The sequence below is a fragment of the Catharus ustulatus genome, chromosome 10 (assembly GCF_009819885.2).
Source record: "Catharus ustulatus isolate bCatUst1 chromosome 10, bCatUst1.pri.v2, whole genome shotgun sequence".
NCBI classification, from domain to species: Eukaryota; Metazoa; Chordata; class Aves; order Passeriformes; family Turdidae; genus Catharus; species Catharus ustulatus.
The window spans coordinates 10148215-10168925 of record NC_046230.1 but is presented as its reverse complement, the minus strand read 5'-3'; the positions used below and the strand labels follow the sequence as shown (position 1 = coordinate 10168925).

The following is a 20711-nucleotide window of genomic DNA, read 5'->3' as shown; positions in this document are numbered from 1 at the left end:
GTCATGGTACTGGTTTGAAAGAGAAACCCATGGTGAAAGGCTCAGTGGTTCAATTAACTATTTTGGTGAACTTTGATCACCATTGTAAAGACAATCAGGAGTTTTTTGGTTCTAATTTTCAGCAAACCTCTTATCCTACATCAACCACTGTATTTATGAAGAGACAAATGGAAGAGAATTCACTAAATATTTCTAAAATAATTCTTGGATATGCTTCTTGTTGTAAGTGGTCTGCTTCTTACACTGGTACCAAAAATTTCTGTGTGGAAATCATAAAAATTGACTGATTCATTTTCCCAGAAATTTGCTTAAGAAAGCGCTGGTGGATCAGGTCACAGAGGACAGCTGCAGTTTTACAAAGATATTTAGAACATGAGGTGTGCTCAATGGGATTCCCAAGATGTGTGTTGGGTACCACAGTATGAATTTAAAAAAACAACAACAAAACAACCAAAAGGAAATCCATCACCAAAGATGCATCTACTTCTCTAAGCCTAAATCCTAGCACATGATTTAATGAAATGAAATTTCAGTTTTAATCTGAAACAGTGCACTGCATGTTTGAGCATATAATCTGCTTTAAAGTACTTCTACAGAAAACCACCAAATTCAAGTGTAATGACTGGCATTTTTATAATTGTGGAAAGAACAGATAACACTGGAAGTAAAATATACAGCATTTCTCCAGTTTCCTCACATAAATACCATTCTCATTTTACCATCTTCCATGGGCTGACTAATTTGAAAGACTCCAATAAAAAGTCCTGTCTCAGTAGCAAGAAACAGACATGGGAACCCTTCCAGGGAACAGGTAAGCCAGATGCCCAGGTAATTCCTAACTGCTCCAAATGACTCTGAGTAGCACATACCGGGTCATCTAAAAGCTTTGGAGCGGAGAGGTATTTATTGATTTAGTTTCAAATCAAAAGCAAAGAAATGCATAGACAGTTCATGATAAAATGTAAGAGGAATGTCTACACCTGATACTTGTAGGCATTTCTCTTCAATCACAACTATAAAGATTATCACCTCCATGTTTAAAAAGCTTAGTCTTTTGCGGAGAAACATCAGCTTGCAAAGGAGTCTGAACATTACTGACATTGAAAATCAGACACTTAAAAGTATAACTCACAAAAAACCCCAAAATTCTCACAACAAAATTCCAAACCCGCATCCCACAGGAATCAAGATATTTCTTCTGAGCAGATCAGCAAGCACACAACAGATCAGGGACTTAGTTATACTGGGGTTAGATTAAGGGTGGCTGGTAATAGCAGTATTAAACAAAAATGTCAGCCAAGTATTTGAACTTCATAGAAAAAGGAGCTAAAATGTGACTTTCTTAAATCCAAAATTATTTTCTTAAGTAAAGGGAGAATTATTACAATTTGAAACCAATATAAAATTTAAAAAAACCCAAACCAAGCTAAACCAACAAACTCTAGCGAGAAAACCAATTAATGTTGTTTAAATGGTTTCTTGTTTGAGGCAACAACATAACTACAACTGAGAATGGAAAACATTAAGTAGCAGTTCCTTTCAGCAAAGAGATCTAAATCACTAAAATAGCTTGATAGTCGTAAAATTGATGCCTCCACAGATCTCAAACAAACCTAACAATTTCTTTTCTTACACTAGACTCTAATTATTATTATTATAGAAATTTTCAGGATATTGCATAAAACCAGATCTGCAGTTCAGGAATGCCTGAATGTGGAATAAACAGAAATGCTGTATCTTTAGGCTGGGTTTAGATGACCCAGGTATGAGTTTAGAGAACACTATCTACTGAGCTTAAATTCAATGCATGTCTTAATACATATTAGTTTTCAGTTGTTTACAACAGCTGATACCAGGAAATTCTGTATTATTTATTAGCTTAGCAGGATACTATCACATTCAATTTATAGGAATGGATCAATGTTCTATATCCATAATGATGCATTTTGTGGCCTAAAAGCCATAATAAATGTACTCGTCCAAATAAGGATGAAAAAAATATTATTAATCAATTGAAATTATTGGAGTACTCTGTTGTCCAAGTTACAGAGCAGCTGTGATAGTTTAAATGTCATAGTTGGGGAATAAAAATTAATAAGAGAGCCCTAAATTGATTGTGGTACCTGCTGTTACAACCTATTTCAAATAATTTTATGTAATTTTTTTGTCATGTTAAGTACCTGTTTCATCATCCATGTAATTGCAAGAATCTCTGAATGTTCATGCTTTAGGGAAAATGTATCATGTTCAAAGGAGAGTGCTCATTCAAGCTAATTATTTTTCAAACTAACTGACAGGGAAGAATATCCTAATTGCCCATTAGCACACATCTTATCCTTTGTGTCCCTAAAACAGGTGTGATCAGTGACATGCTCTGTATTATGTTCTTTGTGAAATAAGACATCTGCCTATAGGCAAACTGAACCTTTACACAGCTTGCTTAAGCAAGTATTTTAACAGCTCAAATCTTAGGTCTTGCTTGTCCAAACTAAAGTGTAGGAGAAAGAGGTGCAAAACAAAGCAGGATCCCTACATATTTGATCACACAAAATTAGATTGGAAACAATACATGATGATACCTTTTCCTGCTTCACTTGCCTGTGGGGCTTAAAAATTATAACTAGCACTGAAGCCAGGCACTACCAGAGTGTTAAGAAATGCTGCTTTTGGCAGGGAAATTTAAAGTGAAACTTGGATTGCCACAGCAATCTACTACTGAGGTACTATTGAAATTCATTCTTGTGTCTCATCAAAGGACATTCTCCAAAAAAACGTATTCCCTCTTATAGCACAGAACTTATCTTTGTTGAAAAACACAAGCACGAAAAGTACATCTTACCTGGAGTGCTGGAGATTATTTAAGGCTACAAATGAAAGTTGCAGATGTTTCACAGTGATACATGCAAGCTTTTAAAGTGCATACTGTCTTTTTATTTATATTATAATCTTATAATTGTTATTTGTATTCTGTTTTCTTGATGGTTCCAAAAAACTCCACAAAAATGGCTCATTCTTTCAAGTAACATCTCAAAATGCTTAGTATTCAAAGCTTTGAAGGATTTCATTCTCAAACTCAATGTTAAAAATTATGCACAATATAATCTTAAAAAGACAGTATAATAGACAATATCCCTTACTATGAAACTAATTTTGTATGCCTTCCTTCCCAAAATTACAAGATATGTCCCAAAATAAGTAATGAGGAATCCATCTTGTTCTCCCTCCTGAGTCCCTTTCATTATGAATCATAACTTAGGAGATAAAAATGCAATAAAATTCCTACCTCTTTCATTAAGACTGTTCAGCACTGCCCTTTCAAGCTGTTCTTCTTCAGTGAGCCCACCTGTATAATCAAAGTAGTTCCTTGGAGCTCTGTATTGATAATCTGGATAATAGCTGTAATACTCTGTAAAATGAATCAAAAAATAAAATAAATTGCTGCTACTCAGCAAGTGTTAAATCAGATATTATCTTCCTGCTATCTTTCTTCCACAAATTGTTTTAATTTGGGAAAGAATTACTTATACAATATATGCCATGAATTAACTTCTAATTTACAAAGCCACAGTATGGTAACAGGAGAAAAAAAAAAGCCAACAGAAAAAAGACGGACCAAACATCTCAATTTTTTATAACTGTTAGAAGTGTCATAGAATTACTATTATTAAGAAGTTTCACACAGAAATTGAAAGACAGTTTTCATCATCTCCTTTTAACGTTTAGTTGTCAATATTCTGACACCTTACTGCTATCAGCAGAACACAAACCAGGTATTGTTCAAGCTTTTTCTCCCCACCCCTCTTCCCTTTTCCCCCAGGGCCCATAAAACAATGTCATCATAAATTCCAGTCATCTTTGGGCCTAGAGAAGTCACAGGGAAGGATTCCTGCAAATTCCTGCAGTGCTGTACACAGCTCATGTTGTGCTCTGGCACAGCTGAACCTGCCCTGCAGAAAGCCAGCACAGCACAGATCTCATCAGTGTCCCACTCACTGCTGACAGCCCTTTCTGGCCTTTGCAAAGCTGCCCAAAACCAAGCACAGGCCATCATCCACCCAAACACATGGGATTCAAAAGGAAAAAAGTTACTTGGCTAGAGAATTGAGCAAGATTCTCTTCCTGTTAACAACACAATCTGATCTTGCCTGAGCACAGAAAACATAAGCTGAGAAAAATTATGGAAGAAAGTCACACTTTTCAACTGAGGAAAACCATGGAGAAAAGTCCCATTTTTCTATTCTGTTTCTGTATTTTCAAAATGCAAAATTTTTGTGATGTGTTCTTTTCCAGACAGCTGAACAAGGGATTTTGAAAAACCAAAGTACAGAAAGGTTCCCAGTTTCTTCCAACCAAGAGAAAATTAGGTTTTTCAAAATGAGAAAAATGGAAATATTTTTGTATTAAACAAGTACAGCAGGACATTTCCTTTTTCTTGAGATTATTAGCATCAATTGAACATCATCTTGTGTTCCCTCATTAGTTCTATCAATTCCAGGTGAAACTTGTGAAGTTTCTGTGGTTAATAACAAATACAGATGACAAAGTGAGAACAAATAAATAATTTCCTTTTAAAAATTATTTTGCTAAAGAAAAATATGCCACGCTCTAGAACCTCTAGACAAATAAAACCATCAATGCTCTGAAAGTTATACAGGAAAAGCAAGAAAAACTGAACAGAGTAACTGCACAAAATTCTACATAGAATTATATATATTCCTCTGTATTTTCAAATATCCCTATATTGACTTTGTATGCACATGTAAGTGCACACAGAGGTATGTATACACATTATATACACACATTCTTTCTTGTCTTGGAACACAACTGACACTGGAAGATTTTTCCTACACCTGCAGTGAAATCTGGCTGAGGGACAGCATTTAGCTGTTATGTCTGTACCCTTTGGATGCAATCTTCATATACTACCCTCATTCTCCTCTGCTTTATGTTAATCTGAATGAACATTTTCTCAGCTATAAATTTATTTTCTGGAGGCTTCAAAACTACATGCATGAAGAGTGTAAAAATCCTGGTACTAAAAGCATGAAATTGAGGAAAAAAGAGGAAAGCAAAAGGATCCTGTATTTTAAATTTGTTCTATTGCTGTAGTTTTTTCTGTGTTTTATGTTTCACACTGCCATCAAGTTGTAAGTGCTCAGAAAGCTGTAATATTTTATTTTAAAATGAGACACAGTTTGGTAACATTGACATGTTCAAGGTGTTCCTATTAATCAAAATAAATGTCCTAATACTTTATTCATGAGCTGCACTTAGAGAAAACCTAATTCAGCTACTAAATACTAAATGTGTTAAAATGAGACTTCAAACCTTTTTTCTTTTAAAGCTGATTCCTTGTGCTGTTTCATAAAACCTGTTCTGACCATAACTTCATCTATTTTTCTATTTAAATTGGTATTTAAAGACACATGATAATAAATCAGCAATGCCAGAAAGTGAAAAACTAATCAAGATATGCATCATTAGCCTGTGACACTAGAGCAAGTTTTCTTCATTCACAGATGGCCAAATTTATTCCATATATCATACAACAAGCAAAAGGTTAAATCTTCCATTAAGACTTCTGCAAATAGGATGAAAGACAATTACAAAGTATATGAACAGGGAATGAACATAGCAAATATATATTTTCTTAACTGCAGTTGTAAGTCATTTTAGATAAATGAACTTAGTACAAACCAAAAATTAAATGGTTGTATCTAAAGGTGAACTTGTAAGACAGGATAATTCAGGTTAACTCTCTCCATCTCCCCTTTGTCCAAAAGAACTCAAAGTAACAGCATTTGAGGACTGCCCAAAACAGGCAAATAAAAGACCAGACTTCGTTGTTGTCAGCATATTAAAGCTTTTTTATTCCCTCCCCATCATGGCAGATCTACTACATGAAATCTCTTTTTCCCTACTTGAAAAGAGCTGGAAAAACAAACAGAAAGGGCTGTTCAGAATCTCTCTGCTGCTCCTCCACAAGGGTGGCCTCATACACCTACCCAAGCTCCCAGCAGCTGGTGTTTGTTCAGGGGCTGTAATAGATCACAGAGTTGAAATGTCAAGTACAAATTCTTATCTTCATTAGCTATTAAAGAGCTTTTTCCAGTATAAATCTTTAGAGTTTCATCCACCCTGCTGCTCTGGGATACTGGAAGAAGGTTCAGTGTCTGTGAGCAGCCATGAGAACAGGTAACTTGTGCTTGCTGCACACCTCTCATTTCACTTCACAGTAGTAATTGCTTTATTTCTTTACTAGCCTTTAGATCAAATGGTTTTTGACTTGAGAGTAAATTAATGAAAATCCTGGGTAAATACACCTTTAAGTTGAAACAATCTCTGTTGCTGTTGTTGAGGAAAGCAGGCTAAGATCTTTTGTTTAGGAATTACAAAACAGATGTTTCAGAAATACTTAAGTGCCCAGAATCCTGCTTGTGGGAACTATTTAATGCAATAATAAAATTGGAGATAGATCATTGAAGACAAAGTCCATCAGGGAGAATAAAAGCAGCTATAAACTTGGCTCAAAGTAAGCACATCTCAATTATAAAAGACTACACAAAATAAAAAACCCTGCCTGATGAAACATCAGAGAACAGTAAGAAAGATCAAACGTGTGAAATAGTTTCCTTACGAGCAACCAGACAGCTTTTCAAGTGGAGGGAAAAGATGACCATTGTGACTGAAGCCTAAAAAACCACTAAGGAAGGAAGTACATAAAGAATGAAGGTTTAGTCTCCCTCCCCAAAGAAGAATTAATGTACATCAAATGAAATTAGCAGTTAGCAGGTTCAAGCCAAACCAAGAAATGATAGATTCTAAACCAGGAAACAAACTGTGAGTCTTTTCTGATGATGTAGGTGTTAAAAGTGTTCATGTCAATTCAAAGAGTTTTTTGACAAATTGATGGAAGAAGGATCTACCATAGGCTATTAAAGACAAAATTCTCCCATAAAACTTTCTGCTGAGAGCATCTTTAAGCCACAAGCCACTGCACACTGGGAGATATTTGAGAGAGTTATCACTATGCATTTATCCTGTTCCTGCAGATGCCCAGGAAAGAGCATAAATCACTGCAGGAGGTAGGAAATGCCAGGATATGCATCCCTAAGCTCAGATCCAACACCCAGAGCCCATCTCCCAGCCTCTCCTGGCCCTCACAGACAAGGACTCCACCTATTATTTCTGTACACTCCACATGCAATGATTCAATGTTCTGCCGGAGAAGTGAAATTAAATGTGTGCCAGCATTCCAACCATCCATCTATAAACTGAAGATGGCCTAAATTCAGTCTGCTGAGGATGGACTTTTTGCACATAAATTACCTCATTTACAAAGAGTGCTCAAAGATAGAAGATCCTTGTTAGAAGGGAAAAACCACCCTAGAATGGAACAGATAAATTTGCCAGGTAAGGGCGTATTTACCAAGGTCCAAAAGGCTGCTTTCAGTAGACACAATTTCCCCACTCCTACACCTTGTGCAAAAGGGATGGCATTTCCCTGAGATGGCATTTTAGGAAGTCATGACCTTAATTTGAGGCTTAAGCCTCTTGTATTAAATCCATCCACAGACTTGTCTGAAGAGGAAAGGTGAGACATGCCCAGAGAAGCAATAGAAGTTTGGCAAGTATACATGTGCAGAATATTTTGTATACTATGTACGTTTCCATTTACATAGCTCTCCTATAGGTTTTCTAATCATTAGCAAAAAACTATTTCTAAAGCTGGAATAAGTTTCTGATTAAGTGGACAAGAGTACTTACCTGAAGAGTAGTCCCTTGGCCTGTCAGGCTCAGTGAAGAAAGAAATGCCAGCTAAATAAAAGAACAATGCATATACTGTTAGAATAATCATATTTTCTTTATAGAATACAAAATTCACATTTAAAGTACCCTTTCTTTAAGAGTTTGTTTCATAAGATACAGGCAGGGAATCAGTCATGTGTATCTGTGGATTATTTTGGCATCAGTGAGAGAATATACTATTGCAAGCTTGTATGTTCCAGACTTTACAGCAGTGTGCCACGTTCAAGCAACATATCCATGCAGACTAGAAAAAAGCAAAGCAACCTATAATATTCTCCCCAGAACACATAATGAACAATTTCTCCACTGACAGTACTCATTAGTAATAATGTTTAATGCACAGAAAACTGAGGACTGGAGCAACACTGCATTATTCCTGCTTTGCTACCCAGGAGAAAAAAAAAGCCCATGTACTGAACACTGCTTCCTGCAGCTGTCAGTCACACAGAACCTGCACAGCAGCCTGGTCTCCAGGGCAGGTTTCACTGACAGTACTGTGGGGTTATCACTGAATCCCAGAGAAATCCACTGGAAGGGACCTCAGAAGGTCCCCAGCCCAACTCCAAACCAGAGCAGGGTTAGTGAGGAGATCAGAGCAGGTCAGCCAGTCAGGGCTGCCTCTTGCCAAGTCCAAGGGTGGAGTCCCTGAAGCTGCCCTGGCAGCTGGGCTGATGCCTGCCTGCTCCATAGCCATCAGGCAGCTCCCCCGTGGCACAGAATCATGCAAGGTTAACCTTTAACCAACAGGACACCTGACTCTGTTCCCTCCAGCAAGGCAGGAAAGCTGATGCTTTGGTGTCCTTTTTTCCCTTCCAACTGCTGAACATACATGACCCACAGACTATCCACAAACTGATGCAAGTCCCAGTGAGAGCACACGCATTTGAACAAATAATTCCCCACGTTACAAACACCACATCCATATTCAATCTGATGGAACAGTCATGAATAAAGTACTCAACCTATCAAGTAGTCAAGATATTCTGCCTTCCAACCCCAGCACAGCTGTTGTGTCAGGGCTTAGACTTCAATAAAACACTGATGTTTATGGGAGTGTTCATTTAAAAGCTAGCAGGGCTGTATTTAAAATGATTTTTAAGACTACCGATGTCTAAAGTTATAATATTTTAAAAAAAAAATTATTACTGCAATATGAAAAGCTGCAATAACACATTATTGGAAAGCCTGAGAAATCCAGTAACAATTTCTTAAGCATCCCACCACCTTTTGCAAACTATAGAGACTTCCATTAGAATTGACACAACAGTAGAAATCAAGACAGAAACATTTGTTTCCATGTTTATGGAAAAACATGTTTATGGCTTCACCACACTTCATCTGAAGTGACATTTTCACTGAAAGATAATACTCTAAATAAATACTTAAAAAGAGAAAAAGGTATTCCTCTATGTAAAAATATCTGAAAGTCACATTTACTCTTAATTGCTCTTATCCATATTTAAGAAAAAAAATTGAATTTTTTCTTCTGCATCCACTTTAACAAAATGACCATACCTTTAATTGTCTAAAAACTTGCCGGAATGGGCTGAATTTCTATATGCAAGACTTACTGAATTTTAAAATTAAAAGTGTTCCTTATGCAAATTTTGTAAATTCAACAAAATTATATACCTGCACAGGCTTTCATGATCTTTTTCAGAGGTCCCATAGTGTACATCAATCCAACAAGAATCCCTGACAGATGCCCAGCAAAAGAAGTCCTAGAAAATAAAAAAGATCTTGTAATGGAAAGGGAGACTTTTTTTGGTAGGGATACAAAAGTGAGAGTGTAGAATTTGTTGTAAAGAGAAAGTCTCTGAGACTTCCCTGAGAAAGTCCCTGAGTGAGACCAAGCATAGAGATATTCCCTGCTTGTAAGGATATAATGCCAAGTTTTCTTTCTTTATAACTACCTTAAAATTGGGAGTTACACAGTTACAGAAACGCATTTAACAAATATCCTGAAAAAACTAATTGGAGAGATCAGTTGCTACAGAATATTATTTCCCTAAAAGCATTTAAAGATTTCCAAAGGAGTAAACTGGTTTTAGGCTTTAGAAAAGTAACTTACATTGTAATGTCTGGGTAGATCTTACCAAAACCATGTAGAGTTCTGAGTGAAAGCACAACCACAATACTCTGTACTGCACTAGCCATGCAATCCTACAACTAGTCTGAAAGAAGCATGAATGCAGATCCACTGCAATCTTTCTAATACACTGCCTTCAAAATTGAAAGAACAACTGAAATGCTGAGATCCAAATTCTTTTCTATGCATACCAACAATTTCTTTAAAAAATATCATTACCATTAGTATGTAGAATGACAAGATTCTGGAGCCTTTCAAGAAATCAATCAAAAGCATATGTTTACAGTAAATAAGGAGATTTGCTCCAGTTATTGACATGACTATGGGGGTACTCTAAATTCAAAAATCAATTTTCAACATTCAAATTAAGAGTTAAACTCTTCTGTGTTTAAACATAAATTAAGAGAAAAATCTTCTGAATTCAAGCAAGTGTAAACACTAGTTGCAAATTTTTCACCTCTATTACAAAGTTACAGAAGCCAATACACTAAACATTAAAATATCCTCATACGCAATTAGAAATATCTCTTTTACATTGGTTGTCAAAAATTTAAATAATATGAGCAAAAATTAGCTTTTTTTTTCCCCTTTATAAAGCAGAAATGAAATTTTTATATACCAAGTGTAACATCTGCATCAATTTTTACATTCAGGTCAGTGATCTGCAGGAGCTGCACAGATGACAGCACAAGCACTCAAACCAAAATAACTTCCAGGCATCCATGGTAAAAGGAGACAGGAAAATGCACGTGTCACTAGAGGGAGGTAAAGATCAAATCTAAATTCACTCTTTGCCACCTACTCAACCACAAACTTGTATCCTCCCAGGGAGAGCTGCAGTTCTCTCTCACCAGTAACCAACAACTGTCTAAAGAGTAACACATAAATGCTGACATAAACATTTATAGATAAAAGGTAGTTAACTAAATAAAGTATCTATAAGGAACTGATTTTCCAATCAGGTTTTCTGGAACAGAAAATATGAAATATGCATGCCTGACTTGGAAAATGCCTGACCTCGGAAAATTAAAAATACTTAAAAATCACCTACTTTAGAAATCACCAACATGATATTAGTTCACCTAAGACTTAAGATATCTGCCCAGTTCCAGAAGAAGCAAAGATTAACCAAAGTAACTTTTCACATGTCTGTTCTTCCATTAAACAAATAATCCCAAGGACTGCTAAGCAAAGCCTACGTCTCAATATCTTTTATCAAAGGTGAATAATAGAAGGGTACTGAATGCACTTTACAATTTTTCCAAAACAAAAACATTCACGAGAAAGAAAATAATACGTCAGCAAACTCCTAAATCCTCTCCCAGCACACAAATCTAGGTTTTCTAGGCTCAACAGTACTTTTGGATCTTTCATTGTTAGGGATTCTCAGGTGAGCCTGCTACATCAGTACAATAAGGCAGGTTCAAATTCACCAAATAGCCTTCTGACTGGACAGAATTCTGCCCCAATTACTGACCTCTTATCTATTCAAAACTAAGTTATGCGACTTAGTCTACAAAAGGAACCAGTTAAACATAGACTTCAAATATTATAACCTGCCCTGAGCACACAGATGAGCATGTAAGAGCAATGTTGAGAGCTACAATTGCTATGGTTCATTGCAAGGCAGTTGGCAGTTACTAATTAAATATGTTGTGTTCTAGGACATGAATTTCTGCAGATCACTACTTGTTTTCTGCAGCCCCCATTATCTTTTAAGTGCTGTGAAATTGCCCTCTGTAGAGGTTTAGATGAGTCAGCAATCTAAACTTCCACGAAATTATGAAATATTTTTTTGTATTCTTTCTGGACTTCCTATCCACTCTCTACCCAAAGACATTTCTACAGTAATGTAACTGAAAAAAAAAGCACACAATGTCTGAAATCATGTTTTCCTCTACCATAAACAGTATGACATGGTTTTACTTCATACATATGCTCTTCCATTATTCTTTAATTAAAAACAGTATTGTTAAACATACCACCAAATAAAATCTATGTTCAGCTAAAACAACCGTTTCTATTTTTAAGGAAAAAAAATTAACGCACTGAAAGCTTTAGTTTTATCCTTGTAGCAATGCCATGCAGCTCACAAATAAAACTGCATTTGGGCAGAGCACTCTTCTGTCTTTAATCCTCACTGCAGTCAGTTGAGCAGCCAGGCATAAAGCAATAAAACCAGTGCTTAACCTAAGCAATATTTGAATTCTCCTTCTGCACTCAGAAATGTTCTATCAGCTATCTATCTGACAAGGAATATCTCAGTATTGGTGAGCTCTTTTTTTAATCTTTCTGAAAAGTGGGAAATTGTACATAAACTGTGATTTAATAGCTCATAGGTTTTGTGTCTGTACTTTGCATATATTCAGCAATGTGATTCACAGTTACAAAATATTACATAGGAAAATTACTCATCCGCAAACAGGACTACAAAAATCAAGTGCCAAAGAAGAGCAAGGCCCTGTTCTCCCAGATGTAGGGGCAGATGAACTGTGCTGGCACAGAGCACACAGGGAAACTGAGGGAGATGACCAGCAGCACTGCAGGACAGCGACACTGACAGTCATAAAACTGGCAGAATACTGGATGATAGTTTGATGATAAATGAGGAGTGACTAAGCCAGAGTGAGGTAGGACAGAAATGGCAAGCAAACTGGAGTGCTGCTCAGCTAATGAACCCCTTGGCACTATGGTGGAGTAGTTTAGCTACCTTGTTGAAAAGGCACAGCCCTTTTCCTTGTCCATCATTATTATCTTCCCTCAAATACTCAATTACACCTTCTGGGAACAGCATTTCAGGTTTTTGATTTGAGATGTACTCAAAATAGAGGGTTTTAAGGAAAAAGCAGACTGCAGCCCCAGCACTGCACTGGGATACCAACTATCACTACTCACACTTCATGAGACATTCCAAACTACTCCAAGTAGCCCAAATCTCTTCTCCTTTCTTTGAAATATTCAATGCACTTACCCTGGGGAGATTAAATGAATAGCCACCAGCTCCACCCAACAAGCGTATTTACTGGATATCGGCAATCCAAGGACAGTGCTCACTCTTCCTGGATTATAATGGTTGTTCAGAACTTTCAAAGCAAACAAGACTCCTGCAAACAAGAAGAAATCACATGAAGAGAGAAATGCTTGTGCATAAATAATAAAGAAATGCAAACAATCTGAAATACCATGCAGTTTCAAAGCACATTGCTACATGCCAGAACAGTTCTGTTCTTTCAGTGATACTTTTCAGTGACTTAAAAAAAAACCAAATTATGTACTTATTTAGCAGCCAAATCTAAGCTTCTTTTTAATGTGTCTGCTCACTGTAGCTATTCAACAAAATACAAACATAACTTAATGTGGGAGTTCTAGTTAAAATAATTGACAGAATTAGTGAGCTCAAAAAAATGTTCTGTGACTTGAGAAAAGCCGCTACTGAAAACAAGACAAACAAACAGGTGTAAAGCTCAACAGTAGGTTCAAATTCTGAATTAATGGAAAATCATTTTACACATACTCCAGAACCACTTGTTTCTGAAAAAAAAGTAGATAAATCACCTTTCATCACAGTAAATAATATTTATTTCTAAATGACTGTTTTATCATGCAACTGCCAACCAATATGATAGAATTAATTCAGAGAACTTACTGGAAATGTTTATGAAAAAGTTCCTCTGAAGAGAAAGCTCACAGAGGTCTGAAAACAAATTAACAAGTAAAATGTTTTGACATGGACACACTGAGGCTGGCACAGGCAGCCAAACCATTCAGGGAAAGGGGCTGCACTCTACAGCCCAGATATTAGAAGTGGGCAGTCTGGTTACCAAAGGGAGGTGACCAGAAAATATCTGGAGGTCCAGAGAAGCAACGGCTAGAATGTTCCAGCTCCTAACCACTGGAATATCCCAAGAAAACCTCATAGGTGTTGAAGCTACTTTATTAAAGGCTAAAAAAGACTGCTTGCCTTCTAAGGCTAGGTCCCAATGACAGCAAGGAAACCCCCTACTTTTCTAGAAATGCAAGGCTACTTTTCCACTTGACTGAAGATTTTTTAAAAGAGGAGTTTATTGACTTGAAATGATCTGCTAAAGGAGGAGACAAGACCATTACTGAAAGGAAGATTACCAAAATGAAATGTTTGGATGTTGCTAGCAGAAGCAAATCTAGGAGAGTCTCCCCAAATACAGGCATGAGTGATTTTAAACTGATAGGCTTTTCTAGAAGCCACCTAAGGAGCATTATCAAAATGATTGTATGACATCATAAAATTAAGAGTTCAGACTTCAATTAACCAGCAATATTAAACAGAAAACGTAATTCTACCAGGATGATGATATTTTCATGTTCTCAGGTAAAGTCCCTGTTGGTCACAAGAACAAGAACTGAATTACAGTAATTTCAAGATTATAAGCTGCACTGAGTAGAAGCCGCACTTCTGGGCGGCAGCACCTTTTCATTCTTTGTCCATACATAAGCTGCACCTGATTATAAGCTGCACATTACAATACAGAGTGTGATAAAAGGTATCTGTTCTATCACCATCTGTTGAGGGTGGGGGCAGTGATCCTTATCTCAACGGCAGATATTCTGCTAATGGGCCATCCATTGAAACCAGGCAAGGCATTGTTCTTTATCTTTTCACAACCCATCCTTCCTCCAGCCAGTCATTTTCTGCTAATGGCCACTGAGTCCCACTGTGTGACTGATAAAATTACTGCATCCCATTGAAAGTTGCTCCAGCCAGGGGAAAAAGCCCAACATTTCTTACCAAGATAAAAACAGAGGTTTTGGGACACTAAGGGAGCCCCTTTCTCCACTGGACTCCAGAGGAAAACCGGATTTCTCCACATCACCTCTGGACCTCCGGAGGGAAACTGCACCTTGTACAGGAGCACTGCTCCAACTGAGCCACATCTGTCACTGCAGGAGGATGCAGCCACCATGGAATGGGACTGCTACCAACACCCTGCCTGACGGGGTGTCAGGTTGTACTCTGACTTTGTCAGAGTTTGGAGTTTGTTTCTTTGTAGTACTGTATTTCTATTTTAATTTCCCTAGTAAAGAGCTGTTATTCCTAATTCCCATCTCTGCCTGAGAGACGTTTGATTTCAAAATTATAATAATTTGGAGGGAGGGGGTTTACATTCTCCATTTCAAAGAGAAGCTCCTGCCTTTCTCAGCAGACACCTGCCCTCCAAACTAAAGCAGCAACTTTTTGTTCTTTGTCCATATATAAGCCGCACCTGATTATAAGCCGCACTTTGGGTTCGGACCAAAATTTTAGTCAAAATGGTGCGGCTTATAATCGTGAAATTACTGTACTTATGTTCATGCCCAGAGTACACACTTTAATTTAAAAAACAGGATAAGCATACTGATGGGACAACCATACATATATACAGATGTACACCCATCCTCTTTCTGTAATTAACAGTTATTATTATATAGCAACTATACATAATAATTTTACACATGTAAATTGGACCGATTCTGTGTCTTACCTGAAAAACCTACACCACAATTCATCCCATAGGAAGGATCATCCAGAATTATCATAAGCAGGAGTTCCAGCACTATGTAAACTACTCCAATCAGTACTGAAAATACTGCAATTGTGTAGGCAAACCATATGCTCTTCAGTTTTCTTTCCAGCATTATGCCCTTCCAAAGCATGGAAATCATGTTGTAATACAAATGCCAATCATCTGCATGGTGGAAAGGAGAAAGCAGCAAACGCTGCCAGTTCTGTCTGTGGACAGCTTCATTTACACTGAGGCACACTTCAGTCAGTGGCCTCAAAGGATTCAGAAAGAGAAAAATATTCAGTACAAGTACCCCAAGGGTAACAGAAGGAATGTTCTGGAATCCAACTTGAGAAATTTGATAAAGCAGCAAAAGCAGTCCAGCACTGACTCCTCTTTGCCTTCGTTCCATTGTTACTTATTATTCAAAGAAATGTGAAGATTATTCCAAATTTCAGTCTTTTGTTCAATTTCAAAACCAAGTTTTTCCAAGTTTTGGAAATTCTGAAAGAAAAAAGGTTATACACATGTTGCAGTGTTTTGAAACTCATCACTGTTTTTTGTGAGTTTTGAAACATAAAAAATTCATCCAGGTAATCAGCTGAGACCTTCTATATATCAGAACAAAAATTCAAATAAGGGAAAAAAATCAGAATTTGTAAACTGATACAAAACAAATAAAAGAGATGTATACAGGTAATCCAGACAAGCATTGAGAGAAAAAGCAGTCTGCAATCTCTGTTTCTCATCCCTGGACAGGCTGTACTTAATCTATTAAAATACTTGGGTATTCTAGAGATGTTTTCATTAATTCTGATTCAGTTAGAATAATTAAAATTTCAGGAAGGAAAACAATTCAAAATCCTTCTCTAGAGATTCATTTTCCAGGATTCCTATCTTTGCCACATATTTACGTTTTTTAAAAGACCGTTTTTCCAACTTTTAAAAATATTCAAAACAAGCTAAGCTTGAAAAATAAAAGTTACAATTTTTAAAAGAAGGAACAGAGACACAGCTAAGTACTCCTGAATGCAATTTGAAAACTGTTACTGCTTTCCTAGGGATGAAAATAAAAAGATAGTTTAGAAGTAAGCGATAGAGAAAAGAAAACTATAGGGAGAAATCATATACAAAACCAGCATATAAAATTTGAAGAGCTATAACAAAATTTTCCTCTTTGCCTTATTCATGCCAGAAAAACCCAGGGGATTAAAGAGGGCCACAGAACTAGATCTGCCTAGAACCAGAGTTACTTTGACAGGAACTGAAATAGAGGAGGGAGGAGGCTGCCCTGGGTAACACAGCACAGGGGGATGTGGAGTTCCAGAGCCTGGAACACACCCAGGAGTTCAGGCTGGTTCCAAGGGCTACCCCAGCCCTGCTTTTACCTGGAAAACTCTGCAAGGTGGCCCAACAACAGCACAGCCTCTCCTCCCCGCCAGGGTGTCCCTTCTTTGCAGAACTACCGAGGATACACAACACATTATTCCACGTGTATCAGTTATACACAACCAGCAAAGTACAATTACTCTTCAAAACTCTGCCACCAGGTTTCAAATGAAACCGCCTGAATACGAAGATATATACAAAATTCTCATTTCAACACCCCATTAACCTTCTTTTCCACTACACACAAAATAGTAATTTTTTATTTAAGATCCTTTTCAATTCATACAAAATGATTCCTCTTCAACATTTTCACTAGATAAACAAGCAACAATCTATTTCATCTAGAGGATAGGAGGAAAAATAGCACATTTATAAAGGACAGCTCAAGTTGCAAAATTTAAACTTCCCTATTATATGTGTTAGGATTTACTAAATTTCACATTGCTACAGACCACTGCCATGCCTGCAAACACTTTACTAAACATTTTTATTCAGATATTCAGAGTATTCTTAATAATTTGATTGGGTTGCATTCCACAAAGTCAGTGACCACATGGAAAAGAAGGAAAGCACCTCTGGATGATGTTATCCTGTAATAGCAAAAGAGAAGAAAAAACCAAACTGGTCTTTTACTGCAGTAAACCAGAATGCATACAAAATATATTTGCTACATTACAATGCAAGTCACTACATTTTTCCCACGTTATTATCTTGGAGATGCTACATAATGCCTGAGCCTTGTCCAAAACAGATTGAAAACTACAGAAATGTGCTTTATACCAGGCCTCTTGAACATGTAACTTCCTACACTGGTGCCTTCCAAAACCAGTTTCTAATGATCATGATTAACTGCAGAGACCTCAGCTATAGCTGTTTGTTTTGTACTAACCAAGTAAAAAACACTTAAACTTATTTTTACTGTGACAAACCCCCTCACTCACTTGGCAACCACAAAATATTACAACTTCACATTACTTAAAAAATCATCTAATAAAGTAAATATTTTAGTAAATATCAGTTCAATTGAAATGTTCTACTGTCTTTTCCTAGAACTGCAATTTGAATTGAGAAGAAAAGAATCTCCCTGTAACCTTGCTTCCCCTGAAACAGACATAACTACCCTGAAATTCTGATTTATGTTTATGCAAAACCAAGTACACTCTGGAAAAAAAAAAAGTGCATTCAGCCTACATGTCCAGATTACAGCTAACCAATGTCAAAACCACTTAAAACATAAAGGGTGAGCATCAGATGCTAAGCACAAAGCATTCCACAATGCAGATAAGCCTCAACAGGCCCACACCACTTGTCTGTGAAGATACAGTCCCAGGAACACAGGCTTCTCCAGCTAAAGCAGAAACAGTGTTTTTGAGGCAAAAGAGGAGGGCAAAGGAAGCAGGAGCCAACTGTAAACACTTCTACTGTGGCCCTAACTTTGGAAAGGGGTGGGAAAAAGTCCAAACAGAAAAAACAACCAATGCAAGGAAAAATAAACTAAAAATTTGAAACATAATGAATCATCCTGTTTATATTTAATAAGCATGCAAGGAGGTCAGCCACAAGCTGTCAGCTACAATAAGCTTTGAAATGTCCAGTCAATTACATAGTTAATAGCAAAGACAAGGTTCTGACTTAATTATAAAATTAACTACTTCATAAAGAACAAATTCTGGACTCATCAGCTGTGCCTTTAAATGGCTTTCCTTCACAAAGGAATGAACTCAAAAGACACAGCATTTCAGAATTTGGTGAGAGAAGTCACACATCTGTAATAAAGATGTTTTAAAACAATTAAAGTCAGTAACTCTTTCTGAGACAATTCAAAGTTAACGTTCAACTTTAACTTTCAAGTAAGTATCAACACTCAATGACTTCATTAATGGCTGTATCAGTCTTTTTTATTATGCAACATTTTAAACTTCATTCCAAGTTTTCTGTGAGAATAAAGAAGTTCTTCTGCCTCTTATTTCTGCTTCATAATGAAAATTGAAAATCTTTTCTAGATTTTTAATTCTCTTAGGCACCACCTGAAGGAAGTTTTTTAACTAAAAATTTCAACTTAAAACCAAAAATTGTGTTCTGAAGGGTGTAACAATTACTGTTCACAATAAAATATACACATGTTAAACAATGCCAAGAATCATTTTAACCACCTTATCCCAAAATGAGACCGCTTTCACAGGAAAGAACCAAGGGATTAGGTCAAATCTCTCTCATAACAGCAATTAGTAACTGCCTCCCAAAACACTACGATACATCTACACTAACTGAAGTTGGAGAAGTGAAAAAGTCATAAATATTTAATATCACTGTACTTTTAAAGGTAAGAGGATGTCACAGCTTGAAATAAAAATACATCAAAACAACAGTGAACTTCATATTAGGCCACAGCTGAGTTTTAACGGGGTCAGGAATTTGGGTTTTGCTGGGTTTTTTTCCCTACTTGACTGCATCGTTACACATGTATGTTAAAACTGGGTAATCATACTAGAAGAGCATCCTTCTGCATCTGAGAAAAATTTTAATATTATCAAAAAATGAAACCATCAAAGATTGCCTGACTCCACTTCAGAAGTGTGAAGCACAACAGCTCTTACAATTTCAGCATTCCTTGGTCGCTTTGAAGGAAAATTTGTCTGCAGTGTGTAAGAGGAAGGACAGGAAACTCACTGTTTAAAGAAATCCATTTTAAATAATACTGGTTGAATACACAAACAATTCAGGAACATACGCTTTCTAGTATTGGTGTTATACTACTGTTGTCAACACCTCAAATGTATGTCCAAGAAGAACATTACTGTGCTATTTCAGGAAATCAAACCAGCTCAGGTATTGTTATTTACATTTTACAGACACCTGAATTACTTAAACTCGATGTTTTAACAACTGCAAAACCACTTACCAACTACAGACAAGATATACTTGCCATTGCTTCTTCTTTGATACTGCTGCAAGTTACTTGCAGTTTTTGTGGGTAGGTTTTTGTTTCATAGTATTAACAAAGAAAGAGATAGAGCTCTGGTTGGTTACTGAATTTTTAAAGTTGTTTATAGAACTTGTAAAAAGTAGCACTGCAGAAAAAGGGGTGGATGAAAGCAGTATCCCCGAACTGCCAGCGCAGGCTGAGCAGCGCAGCACAGGCGCGGGTGTGGCTGCGGACAGAGCCCGCGGGCTCCCGGCTCCTCCCGCGCACCCGGAGCGCTCCCAGGACCGGGTCCCACAGACACGGTGTGTGTACAGAGATAGCGGCTGCACAACCGGAATATTGGCCATTCGGCTTCTCCGGCCGCTTCACTCCCTAACTCCCACCGCCCTCCCTGCAGCGGCGGGAACGAGCTAAGCGCGGCGGAGGGAAACTGCCGACAGAGCGCAGCCCGAGGGCAGCTCACCCGGCCCAGACCCCGCTTGTCGGGGCTTGCACCGAGCACTCCCCGTTCAGCAGGGCGGCGCTCCCCGGCCCTGGGCCGCGCCCCTCACGGCCAGGGGGCCGCTCTCCGCCGGGAGGCGGCGGCAAAGGCAAGAGAGGAGGAGGGCAGCAGAGCAGGATGCGAGCGCGGCAGGAGGAGCCGCGCAGGGACGGGAAGGAGGTGGCGGCGGCGGCTGCACCGTCCCCCCGCCCCTGCACTCACGTTCTCCGGCGGCGGCGGCACCCGGAACCTCGCGCCGCCCCACGTGACCCGCGGCCGCCAATCCGCGGCGAGGGGAGCGGCGCCGGCCCCCCCCCGGGGAGCGCAGCGCGCCTGCGCCGGGGCCGCCGCGCCGCCAGGGGCGCTGTGTGCGGGCGGGCTGAGGGCGGGGGGCGGAGGCGGGAAAGCTGAGGCGGTGTCTCTGGGCGGGTATTGGTCGCTGGCACTGCCCACTATTAAAATACATAAAATGCATAATCAGGCTCCTTTGAAAGCATT

At 38.1% G+C, this 20711-nt stretch overlaps 1 protein-coding gene across 3 annotated transcripts in view; it reads right to left on the bottom strand.

Annotated features, from left to right (window-relative positions):
- RHBDD1 (rhomboid domain containing 1) overlaps positions 1–20489 on the bottom strand; it is a 28037-nt gene extending 7548 nt beyond the window's left edge. The window contains exons 1-8 of one of the 3 annotated variants that reach the window (XM_033069174.2): positions 19709–20404; positions 16806–16879; positions 15397–15921; positions 13545–13592; positions 12870–13002; positions 9442–9530; positions 7768–7818; positions 3284–3406 (exon numbers count right to left, since the gene is read on the bottom strand). In XM_033069174.2, the coding sequence (XP_032925065.1) occupies positions 3284–3406; positions 7768–7818; positions 9442–9530; positions 12870–13002; positions 13545–13592; positions 15397–15829 (877 nt within the window). In that variant the 5' untranslated portion in view covers positions 15830–15921; positions 16806–16879; positions 19709–20404. Of the gene's footprint in view, positions 1–3283; positions 3407–7767; positions 7819–9441; positions 9531–12869; positions 13003–13544; positions 13593–15396; positions 15922–16805; positions 16880–19708; positions 20405–20435 lie in introns of those variants that run through there. The other 2 variants (XM_033069173.2, XM_033069175.2) reach the window with 2 other exon arrangements.
- Between the last annotated feature and the right edge of the window lie 222 nt (positions 20490–20711).